At 30.9% G+C, this 16219-nt stretch overlaps 1 protein-coding gene across 2 annotated transcripts in view; it reads right to left on the reverse strand.

Moving 5' to 3' along the window:
- Positions 1-15007, reverse strand: part of LOC145317371 (uncharacterized) — a 34829-nt gene extending 19822 nt beyond the window's left edge. For both annotated transcript variants that reach the window (XM_080158418.1, XM_080158419.1), the window contains exons 1-3: positions 14835-15007; positions 4506-4572; positions 4049-4129 (exon numbers count right to left, since the gene is read on the reverse strand). In XM_080158418.1, coding sequence (XP_080014544.1) covers positions 4049-4129; positions 4506-4572; positions 14835-14962 — 276 coding nt within the window. In that variant the 5' untranslated portion in view covers positions 14963-15007. The remainder of the gene's footprint in view (positions 1-4048; positions 4130-4505; positions 4573-14834) is intronic.
- Positions 15008-16219: the final 1212 nt, after the last annotated feature.

The following is a 16219-nucleotide window of genomic DNA, read 5'->3' on the forward strand; positions in this document are numbered from 1 at the left end:
GTAAGCTCATCATTTATTCCAAAAGGGCCCGAACTCTTCTTGTAAATATAATCTAAACACTTTATCCATTAACATTATATGGAATATTGTTGAAGATTGAGGAAACTTGTAAGTAATTATGAAAGTAGAATGTAAACAAAGGGATGCATTGTTGCTATACAATGGTAATAAACAATATCATTTATAATGTACATCCACAATCTACATACACACAGATAAAGGGATTTGATGATTTGAAAAAAAAATATTCCGTTTGATAAATCTTTAAGGCTAAGAACTCATAGCTTACTCTTAGTCCCATTGTAATTCTAGTTTCATTAAAGCTTCAAAACAATCAAAATACAACGAACATTTACAACATATTCCCCAAATTTCAAGCTAAATAAAAATCTATGCAAGGCTCAACTTATAATTTTGTCTTTATTAGAAAAGCATTCTTATTATAAAGTAATGTTTCAGGCTGTTGTATGGCAAAGGCATTCCCAAAAAGACCAACAGTGAAATTTTGTTATTTTCTTTCGCTTCCCATATTCCTATATTGTTGATGTAGTTTGCTCTGACCATCTGCCCTCCAGCTAAATCTTCCTCTAATTAGGGTTGCACCGATTATAATTAAAAACCTTTTGATATTTATGATTTTATTATGTTTTATCTCTTTTATAGATTAAAATCATTGGTGGCAAAGCTTGGAACCTAATATTTGTGAACCAACCAATTAAAATTCAATAATAATATTAAAAGTTTTTTAGCCAACGAATAAGATAATATGGTTGTAAAAGCGTTGGTACCAGTATAATATACAGTCCATTATTCCTTCCCTCTCTGGAAAATACATAAAAAGGTTGGGTTAATATTTTCTTCACTTTTTCCCTCTTTATTTCATACACAAGCATAGAAAATTAGGAAAGGAATATACCTACTCTATGTATAGGATATGTTTATCATAATTGGGGAGGAAAATTACTTTTTCTAAACTAGTTCTATCTCTGTATTCCTGGTTCAGATTAAAACAACTTCTTAAGGACCAGGAACAATGATATGACTACAGAATTAATCTAATTTACCTCTTAAATTTTTGCCAGTCAAGATATTAGCCCCCCTGTGAAAATTCTTGTTCAACACTAAAGGATCAGGGGGACAAAAACACCCACCGTTCCGTTCTTTCTATCTCACTTTTTGTGTAAAAAAGAAAAAAGGCTATAAAGAGCAGACTTATAAAATATGGAAATTAGACCCAAGTGGGAATTTCGACGTTTGAATACGCCCATCCTGGCAGGAACAGGATGCCAGCAAACTTTGTTGGGTCATCAAAGTACAGAGGATTTTTTATGCCATAAAAATGCATTTAACCCGATCTATTAGGGTTAATATTTATTGTAGCATTGAATTTTTGAGACATTATTAAAAAAGAATTAATACATGCAAAATAGTTCTACTTAAGAGAAATATTCATTTTCTTTATCTAACTATAAAGTTTAAAATTAAATTTTCGCCATAAGCCTAGAGAAACAAATACCCCTAATTTATGAAAACAATATTTGTCAATTATACATCAACTTTTAATTTAAGCAAGAACAATATATTTAGTAACTGTAGCTTTAAACTAACCATAGCTAAAGTTAAATATGAAAAGTGTAAGGTGCATATATTTCTAAGGACGTCCAAGTGGGGTTGGGGATAGTTAATGGGGGAATCACACCCTCCCTCACATAAAAATACCTTCAAACCTACCAAAACCATATTTAGTTTTCCAAAAAAGGTATAAATTTTGCATAAATCTTGGTCGTCCTTGGCGCACTGGGTATCCAAATGTAAATAAACCTGCCTACTAACTGATAAAATGAATTGAAGAGTAGCCCAACCAAAAAATATTTTTCACATACGCGAACTAACATATTTTTTTTGCATCAAGTTAATTACTAACATGGAAATCATAGATTACTAACAATTAGAATCTAGGGTATGTAATGTATCTTGTAGGGGTAAACTACTATTTAACCACCTTTTTCAGACAACCAAATTTTCTTAACTATTACAACTACCATTTCACAGATTTTTTTTACATATGTAAATTGTGATTGCAAAATGTCGAGTCCTTAGTTACAAAAGTTTCTTATTGAAACACGGAAGCTCTAAAAGGGGCCGAAAAAAATTAGCCGTGTGACGTCATAGATACATCTCTTTTTAAGGAGTTTCCTTTCACACTTCTCCTCTCATCCCACATTTTTATGATGTCACACGGCTAATTTTTACGGACACTTTGTAGAGCTTCTGAAACACGCAGCTGGTTAAAATATCAATTTACCCCATCACCTTCCCTCCTACTCAATAAACGACCTGATCAATAGATGAGTTCAACGTTAGCAAGGTAAATTGGCAGAAAAATTTCCCTGTCATAATAAAAATCCTAATCTTAAAATACTTTATTCTATTATTTTCTATTCTATGAAAGAAAATAATTTTTCTCAGGCCGAAGCAAATATTATTTTTTACCTAATCAAATCCATTAATTTACTTTGTAAGTAAACATAGTATAACGAATAGAAATATAGATGAAAACCCAATTATTTAAACATTATTTTACATTTGAAATCGGGGCCAATGGATAACAGCATAACAGATTTTACCATAGGACCTAAGACATGAATGGATTGATATACATCCCCAATGATGATAATCATAATTATATCTCCTGTAGATAAAAATTATTGGTTAAAAAGTTTGTAAACAATCAACCAAAATTAAATAATATTTATTTCTCGCATCGTATTATAAACAGCTTTCCGCGGATATAGAATGTACATTATGAGATTAAAACTATTTTTTTAGCCCCGAGGTGCCGAAGGCACGGGCTAAAAAACTCAAACTGGTTTTAATCTCATGATTGTACATTTTTATATTCGTAGAAAGCTGGATATAATTAGAGGCTAGACATAGTTTTTTCGTATGGATGAAAACCGGTTCCTATCCACCGGATTCGAATGAATACGAGAAAAGTAACTACTTGTTTTTCCAACACAATCATGCTTTAATCAGTGTAATTTACAGTCAAATGTCTTCAATAAGCTATTATGATACTTGCTATTTAATTTTAAGGTGACTTACTGAAAAAATCTACTTTTAATTCAATTAATATATAAAAATTTTACTGTATGATTTCGCCATACTGATATATTATATAGTTTTTACATATATTGCAAAAAAATAAAATTCTAACAGTTAAACAAAACAAAAAAATCTCAAATAGAAAAATAAACAACAATTAAACCAACACTATTTTTCTGTTAAAAACGTTATGGCAGTTTTACTGAATTTAAAAAATAGCTAATGAGTATATGGGAAAATGGAAGGAAAAACAACTCTAAATCATCTGTCGATAATTCTTAAATGTGGCAAATGCCACAATAGCTAAAAGTATTTAATGATCAAAATCAAATTTAATAGATAACTAATTTATTTTAAAGCAAGTTTTATTTTAAAATATTTCAATCAACAAGAATGTTATAATAGTCTTGGGTTTGCAGAAGGTAGATGTCGGGGTTGTCATCACCTCCCCCCCCCCCCCCCTATAAACCAGAAGAACGCCTCTGGTTTAATCAGCTCTCAACAACTGACATATATGGACAATGTACATAAATGTAAATCAAAAAAGTAAATCATCACAAACATTAGTTTTATTTTCTTTTTTCTTTTTTTCCGAAATATACAAAAAATGCAAAAAAAATATTTGACCAGAAAATTTCTTTTGACATTTTCTCTTAAAGATTGAAATGTGCATAGCGAACATAGAAAAATTTAAACAGAAATCTTAGCAGGTTTAATAAGGATATTACTAAAAATAGCATACAGCCACGCAGCCATCCTTCCATTTTACATCTTATTTGGTAGGTTTAGTTTGTAAACAATCTTGCATACGTTTTTAGATTTAAACAACAGACATACAGACAGACTTTCAACTCCTTTTTTTCATTAACAGACAGACATCCTAGTTCTCTACACAAAAGTAATAATTCCTCAGATTGGTTTTATGACCATTTTGTTAAATTACCTCAGATTGGACGGGTAGATTTAGTTTATGAACTTCCTTGCAGACCTTTTCGGTTCCAATCAACAGATCAGGACGTTTTTCCTGAAAAGGTAAAAATATCAAACTTTGAAATTCAATGTTTTGAATGCCTTAACTATATTACCATTATATATTAAAACCACTCTTTCCAATTCCTAATTGTAGTGAAAATTTTAAGTTATAATAAATCAAGTCTAATTTAAATCTAACACTCGTCTAAACTGAGCTGGATCTTTAAATCATTTCAATGGTGCGCCAATTCGGGGAGAGCCAACTTTCCACCAATGAGAGCACAGCATTTTACGAAATGCCGCGCTGTGATTGGATGAAATTCGGCGCACCCCGATTTGGCGCACCATTGAAATGATTAAAAGATCCAGCTCTGAAGTACATACCAGCAAGAGGTAATAATAAAGTAGCTGCGCTACCAACTTCTTACCTTAAGGTCCAGCTTCAAGGTTCTAAGTTGCTGGGCGACTTGGTCAGCAGTCATAGAAGTCGGCATCCTAAATTTTAACAAAAATCTGATTTTTAAAAAAGCTATGTTCTTTGATATACTAAAGTAATTTTGGTTCATAATTCTATCAAATTATTCTATTAGAACACCGTAGAGTTAGCCTCCCCTACTAGTTAAGCATAAGAAAATCACGACGAATCTTTTTTAAGTGAAGCAATTAAAATTTTATTTAAAAAAAAAATTATGTTTTAAGTTCTTGGTTTTCGTGCATGTCCACTTTTTTTGTTAACACGCCCCCCCCACCTCTTTCCTCTAGATTCTAGTGGCTATGACTATAGTAGTTTACGGTTTTTTATGCAAGTTTACAGTCACTTCCCCTAGGTTAGCACTCAAAGATTAAAAGTAATTTATAACATTTTATGGATGTAATATTTGTCGTGTGACCAAAAGTTTTGTAATGTATGTACTGTAAAATATACATATATATTTTTTGTAGGATCAAAATTTGGTATTTTAGATTAGATGTTATTTTGTACTTTAAGTTAAGTTTATCAAAATTATGACTTGATTTCGCTTTCTGACATACGATTTTTGGATCTAGTGCAGTTTACGGTAAACTGTTCCTGGTAACGAATACCTACAAAAATGTATAAACTTTGAAGGTTGCAAGCTGCAAAACGTACATGTCATTCCTACACACCGTTTTAAATGGTATAGGTATTCATAAAAAATAATACAGATTAGCAAGATCAAATGATGCACAGGGAAAGATTCGCTGAAGAAAAACGTGTAAAATAATTCTTTTCGCGCATGTATGTGCAATATTTGAACAGCTAAAGCATGTTCAATAAAGTTTAGCTTCCCTAAATTTCTGTAAATTGTACTGCGAGATAACTGTGCATTATTGAGTAGTAACATTTCATAATATTTGTAGGCCTTCTTTTGAAGGTTAACATATTGTACGAGCATAATCTATATGTTTAAACGTTTGGTCTTTAGCAGCCTTTGAAGATTTTAGATTTTTGAAGATAATCGTTAGTGATACCAGGAACATTTTACCGTGAACTGCACTAGATGCATTTTTTTAAAATACAGATAATTGACAGAAATATTGGTGGTTTTCTTTGAAAAGCCATTTTTGAATAAAGAACAAATTGGGAGATTTCTCAATAATCTGTTTCTATTAACTTGCTTATCAAGATGAAAAATTTGCTATGCAATAAATCTTACATTATACTTACCCATACAAGAAAACTTTTTATGTATGTCCTTGACACTTGGTTTTTTAATAGTCTTAGTAATTATACGCAAGTAATTCTTGTTTATTAATGATGATTAATTTTCTTTATCAGATACATTAAGATTTATTTTAAATTAGGTTAGTTAAAGGAACACAGTAATAGTGTCTGACTGATTATGACGTAACCAAAAAAATTAGCCAATGAGAGGCCACTATAAATTTTACCATTGGTCAATAACGGCCTCTCATTGGCTATTTTTTTTTGTTACGTCATAATCAGTCAGACACTATTACAGTGTTCTAGTTAAAGGGGTTGAAGCCATAGATTAGCCCATGTACAGCCTTTTTCTCTATATATTTCCACACCAATATAAGAAAAACATTGACTTTAGAACTAAAGATTCAACTATATACCAGAAAGAAGTTGTATCAACTTTTTTTTTTTATAGCTAGCCGGTTCTTTTAGTAAGTAGTAGATGTAAAATTTTTCATAGAATTCAGATATGCAATCGGTTTTTTTGTAGACCTCTTATTTTTTAAGTAATTTAAGTTTTTTAAAAAAATAATTAAGTCGGTTTTAAGGTACTAAAACGCAACAAAATAAAAGAAGAAAATGGCCAGTAAGAACAAAAATAGTAAGATCTTTAATTTGACACCTTACTTTTAAAATTCTGTTGAGTAATTATTGAAAAAATCTATTTTTTTAACCTCGGTTTAATAAAAACTTTAGACCTAAATATTTTCTCAAACAGACATAAAAAACATGGGTTCATATATACCTTTAGAATCAGAAAAATATTACGAATCCATTGTAAGCAAAATTGAAAAAAAGTAAAAAAATTAAAAATTAAACAAATGGCCAATTGTATTTTTTGTTCAGGCAACACTATCGTCTTCCCTTTTTTACCCCCTCTTTACCCCCTTCCCATTTTTATACTCAATTGAAGAATTAAGACGTTGCCTGTACAATATAATATGATATTTTCATATAATTCCTTTTATTGTAGTTTATATACTATATTGTAAACTTTTTTTTTCAATTTTGCTTACAATGAATTCGTAATATTTTTCTGATTCTAAAGGTATATATGAACCCATATTTTTTTACCTGTGAAATAATAAAATTAATGTCAAAGTTTTTATTCTCGTGGGTTTAAAAAAATCGATTTTTTCAATAATTACCTGACAGAATTGAAAAAGTAAGGTGTCAAATTAAAGATCTTACTATTTTTGTTCATAATGGCCATTTTTTTTGTTGCATTTTAGTACCTTAAAATCGACTTAATTTTTTTTTTTTAAAACTTAAATTACTTAAAAAATAAGAGGTCTACAAAAAAACCGATTGCATATCTGAATTCTATGAGAAATTTTACATCTACTACTTACTAAAAGAACCGGCTAGCTATAAAAAAAAAGTTGATACACCTTCTTTAGCTTAAATGAGATTATACATCCATAGTTTTGAATATATCTAACAAATAAAAAGACTCACATCACATTTTGTAAGATTTCAAATCTTTAACATCAAGTATGAACATTTTTCTGTTTAGCGATTTGACATAGAAAAAGACAAACAAAAAGACCAACATAAAAACAGACACATGCTTACAGACAGACAGATAAACATACAGACAGTCAGACAGACTTATTTTCAGACATAAAGATATACAGAAAGATATTCAGATAGATAAACATACAGGCAAACAGACATACATAATTACAGATAGTCAGACAGACATATTTTAACACATAAAGATATACAGACAGATATTCAGACAGACCTACAGTCACAAATACAGAATGAGGGAAACAAAGCTTTATTGAACACGCTTAAAAGTTCTTATTATGAGTTAATTAGTTATTTTTGTTTAAGGTTTATTCAATGAATTATTTCTTATGTTGCTTTATTATTTTTGTGTCTTAAAAAAAGAATTTATTGTACTAAAAGATTTTAATTAGCTAATCAAAAAGCAATTACAACCAAGTTTTCCGCATTTTAATCAAATTATTTAATTAATAGTATGCTATTGTAACTAGAATGTTAACATCCATAAAAGCGAAGCTCTAAAATCATACAGTAAAACAAAAGCCTGGGCGTCCTTGACAGTAAGCGAAATGACAAAATATATGTAAGTCAAAAAACAAGAGAATTGGTCTAAAAAGATAGAAAGACAGATGCTTATCCAAATCCATACAGCAAATGTGTTTTCAAAAACTAGGAAAAATATCTGTGAATCAGAGAGATTAAATAGTGTAAAAATAGCTGCCTGGCCATTCATTACTATTCAGTTATGCTTGTTAAACAATGGAAAATTAAACAAGGATTTTTATTTTCATAGATAGGACAGCAGAAACAAAAAATAATGGTACATATGTAGAATTCTTGCAGCTTCACCCCTATCATCTTGGTTTTAGAGGCCAAATTGTTACAGATTTAAGGATGGGAAGCCGCGTGTAAGCAATATTATAGTAAAATCGTCATATTATAACTTTGAAATTCAACTGGATGTGTAAAACTGCCAAACAGACAAACCATTTTTTCGTAAACTTTTGCACAAAAATGGATTTCAATTTGAGGCCTATGCACGACGACCGAGCCCTGATCTTAACGGGGTTTCGGTAAGTCAGTATACTCTAATTATAGAGTAGCTTTGCTGTTTACAAAATCAGCAAGCATTCTTTTAAGATCCCACGAACTGCCACTTAATTAATTTTATATTTCAATTTCTAATTAAATAAGATAATTAATTTAATTGTTTTTGTTTCATTACACTTTATTATTCAGTATACTTTTATGAAAATTTTATAATAGACAAATTATTGATTGATTGATCATGACGTGATGAACAAGAAATTTCTGATATAATTGTTAAAAAGAACAATAAACTTTAATAAAAAGTAATGGGTACAAGTATTAAAAGTGTAAAGAAATAATTTTGGGACCCAAAAAAACTTTTTGTATTATCTCTCTATTTGAGAAGACCATAAAATCCCCCAAAATTATTTTAATTTTCTAGCCCCCGCAGTGAGATGATACGGAAAGTGCCATATGTGACGCTATAAAAATACGTCTAAATCCATCTCTTTGTTAGGGGTATTATTTCCCACTTCTCCTCTCATACTTCATTTTCAGACGGATTTTTATGACGTCACACATAACACTTTTCTTATCTCCGAGCAGGAACCCTTACCCTGGGGAGCCCTAGTCTTCTGTTGCTCTCCTAATCTATACTTAACCTAACCTAAACTAAGCATCGTGCTGGCTACTAAAAAAAACATTTTAAAGAACACTCTAAAAAAACTCGATTATGAGTGTAAATATTCCGTTAATGTTTAATTAAAGATCTGTTTAATATTGTATTCATAAATCTCTCTTGGTTTTCCTTCACAGGGCTGGCGGACATTTAGTCAACAATTTTATTTATGTATTGTTTGTGTGTGCTAATAATAAGGGATCTAAGACATTGGGCGATAATGTGATGTACATTCCCAATGATGATACATAAATTTAGCCCTTTTGTAGATTGCAATTAGTGGTTGAATCGTTTAGAAACTCAACTTAATGAACCAACTTAATTATAATTTAATAAAAGTCCCCAAAGCTGTTGAGCTAACTAATATTAATTTGTTGGTTCAAACTAGCAGTGTCCAAGCTTTTCTCCATTTTCTAATCCCCTAAGATCCCCGAGACTAAAGAAATTTTGTTTTACAGCAATTTTCCCAAATTGATTTGAATTGGTAAATATCTGTATCTTTCTTTGATTTTGTGGTTTGTCTGTTTGTCTGTCAGTATGTTTGTTTCATAATGACGTATTTGCAAAAATTTCATTAGTAGTAGCGAAGCTACTCTATAAGAAACTTAAACATATCTCCCAATAACATTTCAAAAGCCAAAGGCTTCTTTTAAAAAGTTGATTAGATGTAGCTGTTTCAGAGATTTTAAGTAATATATTTAGTTTGTCATACATATATCAAAATGGTCTTACTTTGATCAGATTAACATTTATTCTAATATTGTGAAACTTGTAGCTAAATAAAAAAAACGTTTTAAACGAACACAGTAATAGTGTCTGGCTGATTATGACGTAACAAAAAAAATTAGCCAATGAGAGGCCGTTATTGACCAATGGTAAAATTTATAGTGGCCTCTCATTGGCTATTTTTTTTTGTTACGTCATAATCAGTCAGACACTATTACTGTGTTCGTTTTAAACGTTTGGCAATCAACCAATCAAAATTCCCTAAAGTTATTTAGCCAACGAAAAAGAAATCGGTATTATAAAACTTTGGGGACTAGTGTACTAAACAGCGCATGTCCCCTTCCTCTCTGCAATTTTACCCTCTCTCCCTGAAAAAAACTAGTCCATAGCTTTATTACTAAGTTGCTTTTTTTAGATAGTCATTTTTAAAAACGAAAACAATTCACTTGAGTATCAAGTTTTACTAGAGCGTCATTTCATAACAACATATAACATTGCGAGAATAATTATTTACAGCATCGTATTATACGCAGCTTTCCGTGCATTGTAATATGAAAAATATTAAAATAATTATATTTTGTTGACCCCCGAAAGACCGAAGGCCCTGGCCAACAAAACTGGCATCTATATTAGGACTTGTATTTATTATTCGTATAAAAATGTCTGTAATACGATACGATACATGATTTTTTAGTATAGTTTAGAGCCAACGGATCCACCGGATATTAATCGGTTTGGAAGTTGTTCTGAAAAATATTTTTTCCACTCGAAGCAAACCAGTTGTAAATATAATATAATAATGATGTATCTTTTATAACAGTATAATCTATATCTTTGGGCCTATTACTATAGTCTACTCTACTGGTTTTTATGAACGTTAAAATCATGCGCTTGAAATTATTTTCTTAGTCAACTTTTCAAGCCATAACATGAGATAAAGTTTACAAACAAGAAACCGATAAATACCAGATTTTAGATTTACTACACTACTACGAGTAATACAGTAGGGAACATGAAACTTAGTATGAGCTTAAACGACGTAATACAGTTCTGGACATGCAACTAAGTCAATAGAACGCATGATACGGTAAGGAACATAAACCTTATCTTTACTACGACCTTGAACATTTGTGGGCATGAAACTTAGTCCTTAGTACAAGATAATACATGTATTTGACAAGTATGTAAGGACGTTAAACCATATCTTTACAACGAAAGTTGTGAGCTTGAAACTTGAACCATTTAGTCGAGCTAATACAGTAGGGAACATGAAACTATGTCTTCATAATAAAGTTGTGGGCATGAAACTGAGTCCCTAGTGATAGCTGATTATACAGTAAGAAACACGAAACCATATCTTTACTACGACGTAATAAAATTGTGGGAATGAAACTTAGACCCTATAGTCCGAGATAATACAGTAAGGACTATGAAACCATATCTTCACTACTACGTAATACAGTTGTGTGTATGAAACTTAGTCCATATAGTTGAGCTAAAAGAGTATTGAACCTGAAACCCTAATTTCACTACAACGTAATACAGTTGTGAGCATGAAACTCGGTCCCTATAGTACAAGCTAAAGCAGATACTTTTTGACAACCATTACTTACATGATATAAATATTCTATTCAGCTGGAAAATGATTCCTAGGAAAATTAGGCACTATGTTACTACGTCCATATTTTTGAGATATATTGAAGGCAAATTTGTTTAGATTTTTAGTATTAACCCATTAGTGCCGAGCGCCACTTTTATGGGCCGATCGAGCTGTAAGTTTCAGGGAAGCTTTATAATGGTCAAAACGGAATTCGTATTTTTTTGTTTTGCTCTAGTGGCGTGCACAGGAAAGTTGCAAAAAAACCCGGTTCGGCTTGGCCATAAATACCAACCAGGCATTAACACCCGTTTTTGGTGCTTTCCCCCAGTTTTAAAACCCGGTTGACCTGTATAAACCCGGTTATTTTGACCAAAAATCGAAAAATGTAATTTTTGAACGCCAAAAGTGAGATGAACACTTTTTAGAACTTTGATACGATCCGTAATTGAAAACTACACAACCTCATGTAATCTAAAGAGCTACAAGTATAATACGAAGCGATTTATTTCAAATTTAGTGTTTCGGCTATAGGTGCCGCCGTTTTCGGGTAAAAAAACCCGTTGCTCGAAGTTTTAAAAGACACACACTACAAAAAAAGAACATATAAAATTTGGGTGTTACATATCAGAAAACGATCATAAAACTATTGGGTGACACCTATAGAGATTACTAGGGTTATTATGGTGGCTCAAACCCTTACTAATGACGTTAATTGTTATTTTTATTGGTTGAAAAGTTAAAACCGGGTAATAAAAACCGAAACCGAGCCGGGTTTTAAAATTTTCGGGTATGTATGGCCAAGCCGAACCGGGTCATAATAGGGCGTAAAAAAACGATAAAAAAATCATATAAAAAATAATAATTTGAATAAAACGAATTCACATATAGATGTACTTGTCAATAAACATTAGATTTCACGAAAAAAATCAGCGACTTTACTATAAAAACAAAAAAGTTAGATGGGGTATTTTGAATTGTCATGATTTTCAAACTTTGTTGATCTATACCAGCAAACGGAAGTAAGCTAAACTGCCTGCTCCAGGGGGAAATGAAAGCCAGGGTAGTAGAGGGGGGATTCATACTGAGAATGATGCAATTATGAAGCCGGAAACCGGTTTTTTTTCCATTTTCTGGCACCGGGTTTTAAAACCCGGTTCGGCACTAATGGGTTAATTACAATCTATGTATATTTGTCAATATTTAATTATATGTGTGATTTGTTAAAATTGACTTTTGGAAGGTTGGAATCCTTGTTTATAGTATGCTTTTATGAAACTGAATATTCACACATAAAAATAAACATTAAAATAACATTAAATGAGTAGCTGCGATATTTCTAAAAAAATATGAATAACTAATTATTTAATTGAGTATGTACAATTGAGGTTAATATGCTATTATTAGAGCTCCCTAAGGACTATTAACTAAATATGTTTGACTTTGCCAGTGTTTCTAACATCTGTAAAAATTCACAAAATAGCAAATGAATTCCTTTATTATTTTCTTGAAAATTGATAAAAATGGAATTGTATGAGAGTCAGATAGGGACTGTAAATCATACTTTTATAAGCAGCTTTTTTCTAAAATGTTGGCCTAAAAATTTTGGTAGATCTTATCAAATCTTCCTTGGTTGTTTCAAATTGAGACAGTGTCAAACGTCAAACCAATAATTTACATCTACTGAAAGGGTAATTTTGTTTATCATTATTGTGTATGTACATCAATTATTCGTTCATTGTCTTATCCCTTAAAACCCCTGATGAATATATTGATTAACCAGACACTTTTTTCAAACCTTGCATATTCTTTTTTAAAACAAGGATGACAACACCCATTAAAGCGAAGCTCTGAAACGATATGACAGACGAACATTAACTTTAGTTGAGTGTCAGAACTGAATATACAAAATATGAAAATATAAGGTTTGACAAAATTATACGTAAATTTGTTGCAAATCTTCTTAAATACAGAATTCTGTTTAAGGACATGCTGACATTTTAATACTTGATTATAGAGATGCTTCGCTCATTATTGTACATTATTGTAATAGTAATCAGTAATCAAAAAATCAGATAAATCGGATGATTTTATCACATAAAAAATTGTTAGTAAAAAAGTAAAAAAATTAACATGTTTAAAATGGATGTACGGACATTCTGGTAACGATTATAGAGTTGCTACGCTTTCTAAATCGTACCTAACCACTACAGGAATCACCATGCAAAGTTTGAAATCGATAGGACAATTCTAACACGCCTAGATTAATGAATAAAAGCTATCTATCTCGGACGGACGGACGTACGGACGGACAGACGGACCTACCTTAATTATAGAAAAGCTTCGCTTTTAATAATTATAGAAAAACTTCGCTTTTAAAAAAGGTTAACTATTTTGGTACTTAGGTATTCCTAGGCAATCCCAAAATTATAAATATTCTTTGTTACTTATAAAGACCTGAGTTAATAAAATTGATATTCATCATTTGATTTTTATTCACGTTTCTGCAGTCAATTTCGACAAATAAAACATAATTTGTTTCTTATTTAATAACCGGTTTATATCCAGAGAAATTATAAGAATTCTGATTCTTTATGGTTATACGGGAACTCTAAAAGAGAATTTGTGTTACTAATTGATATTAGAAAAAATTTAAAATAAAAACTATCTCATGATTTTATTAACCTTATCCATTTCAGCAATGCAACTATATAGCTATTACTTATCTGTTGAATTGAAAACAATTTGTTTACTTATGCGATTCGTTTACGTATCAATTAACGTTTAAGCTTTTTATATTGCCTGTACAAAATGACGTCATACTGGCCTGCCATTGGTAATATAGCCTGTGTATTGGCCTATCATTGTTCATATGTATTGTATGACGTCTTCTTTTATAGACACTATAAAGAGCTTCATTTACGTTTCCATAATCTTACATAAAAGTAATTAAATGTCTCCCTATTTTAGCAATAGATCTCGGTAACTGCTTAATTGAAGTGGTTACCCTTTACTCTAGAGAAGCACAATAATGATATATTATGAAATGCATAGCAAAAAAAAGTACGGCTTTGATTAGATTTATCTATAGACTTGCAGCTGCGCCCCCTAGCCTCCAAAGGTTTATAAAATTTAAAGATCTTATTTTATTCTGAGCTGTCGTTAGTAGTATTATCTTACAATCATATGATGCTGTCTAAAATGGTGCAAAAAATGGGGACAAATTTCAAATTGTTTTGGCGTGTGACGTCATACCCCATCTCTTTTCTAGGGGGTTTCTTTCCTCCTTCCCTTTTCTTTCCCCTCACTTGTGACATGAATAAACAGCCCCGTCAAATCAATTTGAAATTTGTCCCCATTTTTTGCTCCATTTTAGACAGCATCCTTTTGTGTAAGCTATTCAATTTTAATAAAATTTGCTAAATAATAAGTAGCTGTGCTAAATAAAATAACAATATAAAATTTTGAAAGTCGAAAAAAATAATTATACTTACTTGTTTGTTGTTAAGCGCCTTTGAAAAGACGAGAAAAAGTTGTCGTTGTTAACTAGTTGAACATTTTTAGAACAGTGAAACTTTTTTATATTTCTGGGTAGAAACACATTTGATTCCAGTTCTGTCATATGATACAATAGATAGTTTACATTAGAGCTTTATTGTAACAATTATGGCCATTTGCAGTGCATTTGAAAATGATTTTAGTAATGCAGCTTCTCTATAGTTAGGTTATCGTTTTCCCGATAGTCTGTCTATCTGTACCTCTTTCTGCAAGTACGTACTAAGTATGTAAAATTATATCAGATGTAATGTTTTCAATATACTATATTTTTATTTAATACTTATGCAATGTTTCTTTGATAAAAGAACCAAGCAATTTTGTAGCTTTCAAATTTTTTAGAGATTCCCAGCTAAACAACCGCAAAATCATTTTACCAATTAAAATGTATACTGGCCTATCATTGGTCATTTGTATTGCATGACATGACATCATTTTTTATAAGCTGCTTCAGTGTTTCTATTCTATTCATGAAAAGAGGCTCTTGAAATTTTTGTTTCATTTTAGTTAGGTAAGGTGGTTAGACCCACAAGGACCCCTGCAGGTGCTTGTCAGATGGTTAAATCCCTTGTGGGTGGTGTTGTTTCAATAAAACCATGAATGTATCCCTCTACAACTGTACCTCAATTGTTGATAGACAAGTTTTAAAACTCAAGTTATGAATTCTTGCAATCGTCCTAAAACATGATTGTTGCTTGTTTTGGTTTATTCAGGAAATTAGCAAATTAAAATAAACATAAAACACAAAAAAAACATTTATTCAGTGACAGATTACGTCTTATAGATTAAATATAGATAGATTAATGGTTTAAAGACAATATCTACCAACACTTAGAGTCTAATAATTCAAATTAAAGGTTTTAAAGCGTATAAAATAAATGATAGGTTTCGTCTTATGGAAAATTTTAAAAACATTTCAATCTTTCTGGTAACCCATGAAGGAAAAACTTATATATTACCAGGGATAGGATAATGGAGGTAAATTAATGCGTACCCAAATAATGTAGAATTGAGTTATTGGTAAATGCGTTTGCAATCGATTTTTAGTACAACCCAATCAAGCTTTAAAAGCTTAATTCGTCGACAAATAATTCACAGATTTATACGTTTTTGTGTTTACTAGGGCCTTCAGTAGACAGATGTAAAGTAAACAAGGATGACAACATCCATAAAAGTGAAGCTCTAAAACGGTAGGACAAACGAACATTTACACTTGTATAGTGTCAAAACTGAATAATCCGAATGTAAATGTATAACAGTCGAAACAAAATTGTAAGTAAATTTGTTGCAAAACTGCTTAAATACAGGATAATGTTTAAGGACA

The sequence above is a fragment of the Acartia tonsa genome, chromosome 4 (genome assembly GCF_053477335.1).
Source record: "Acartia tonsa isolate MP-2025a chromosome 4, ASM5347733v1, whole genome shotgun sequence".
Classification (NCBI taxonomy): Eukaryota; Metazoa; Arthropoda; class Copepoda; order Calanoida; family Acartiidae; genus Acartia; species Acartia tonsa.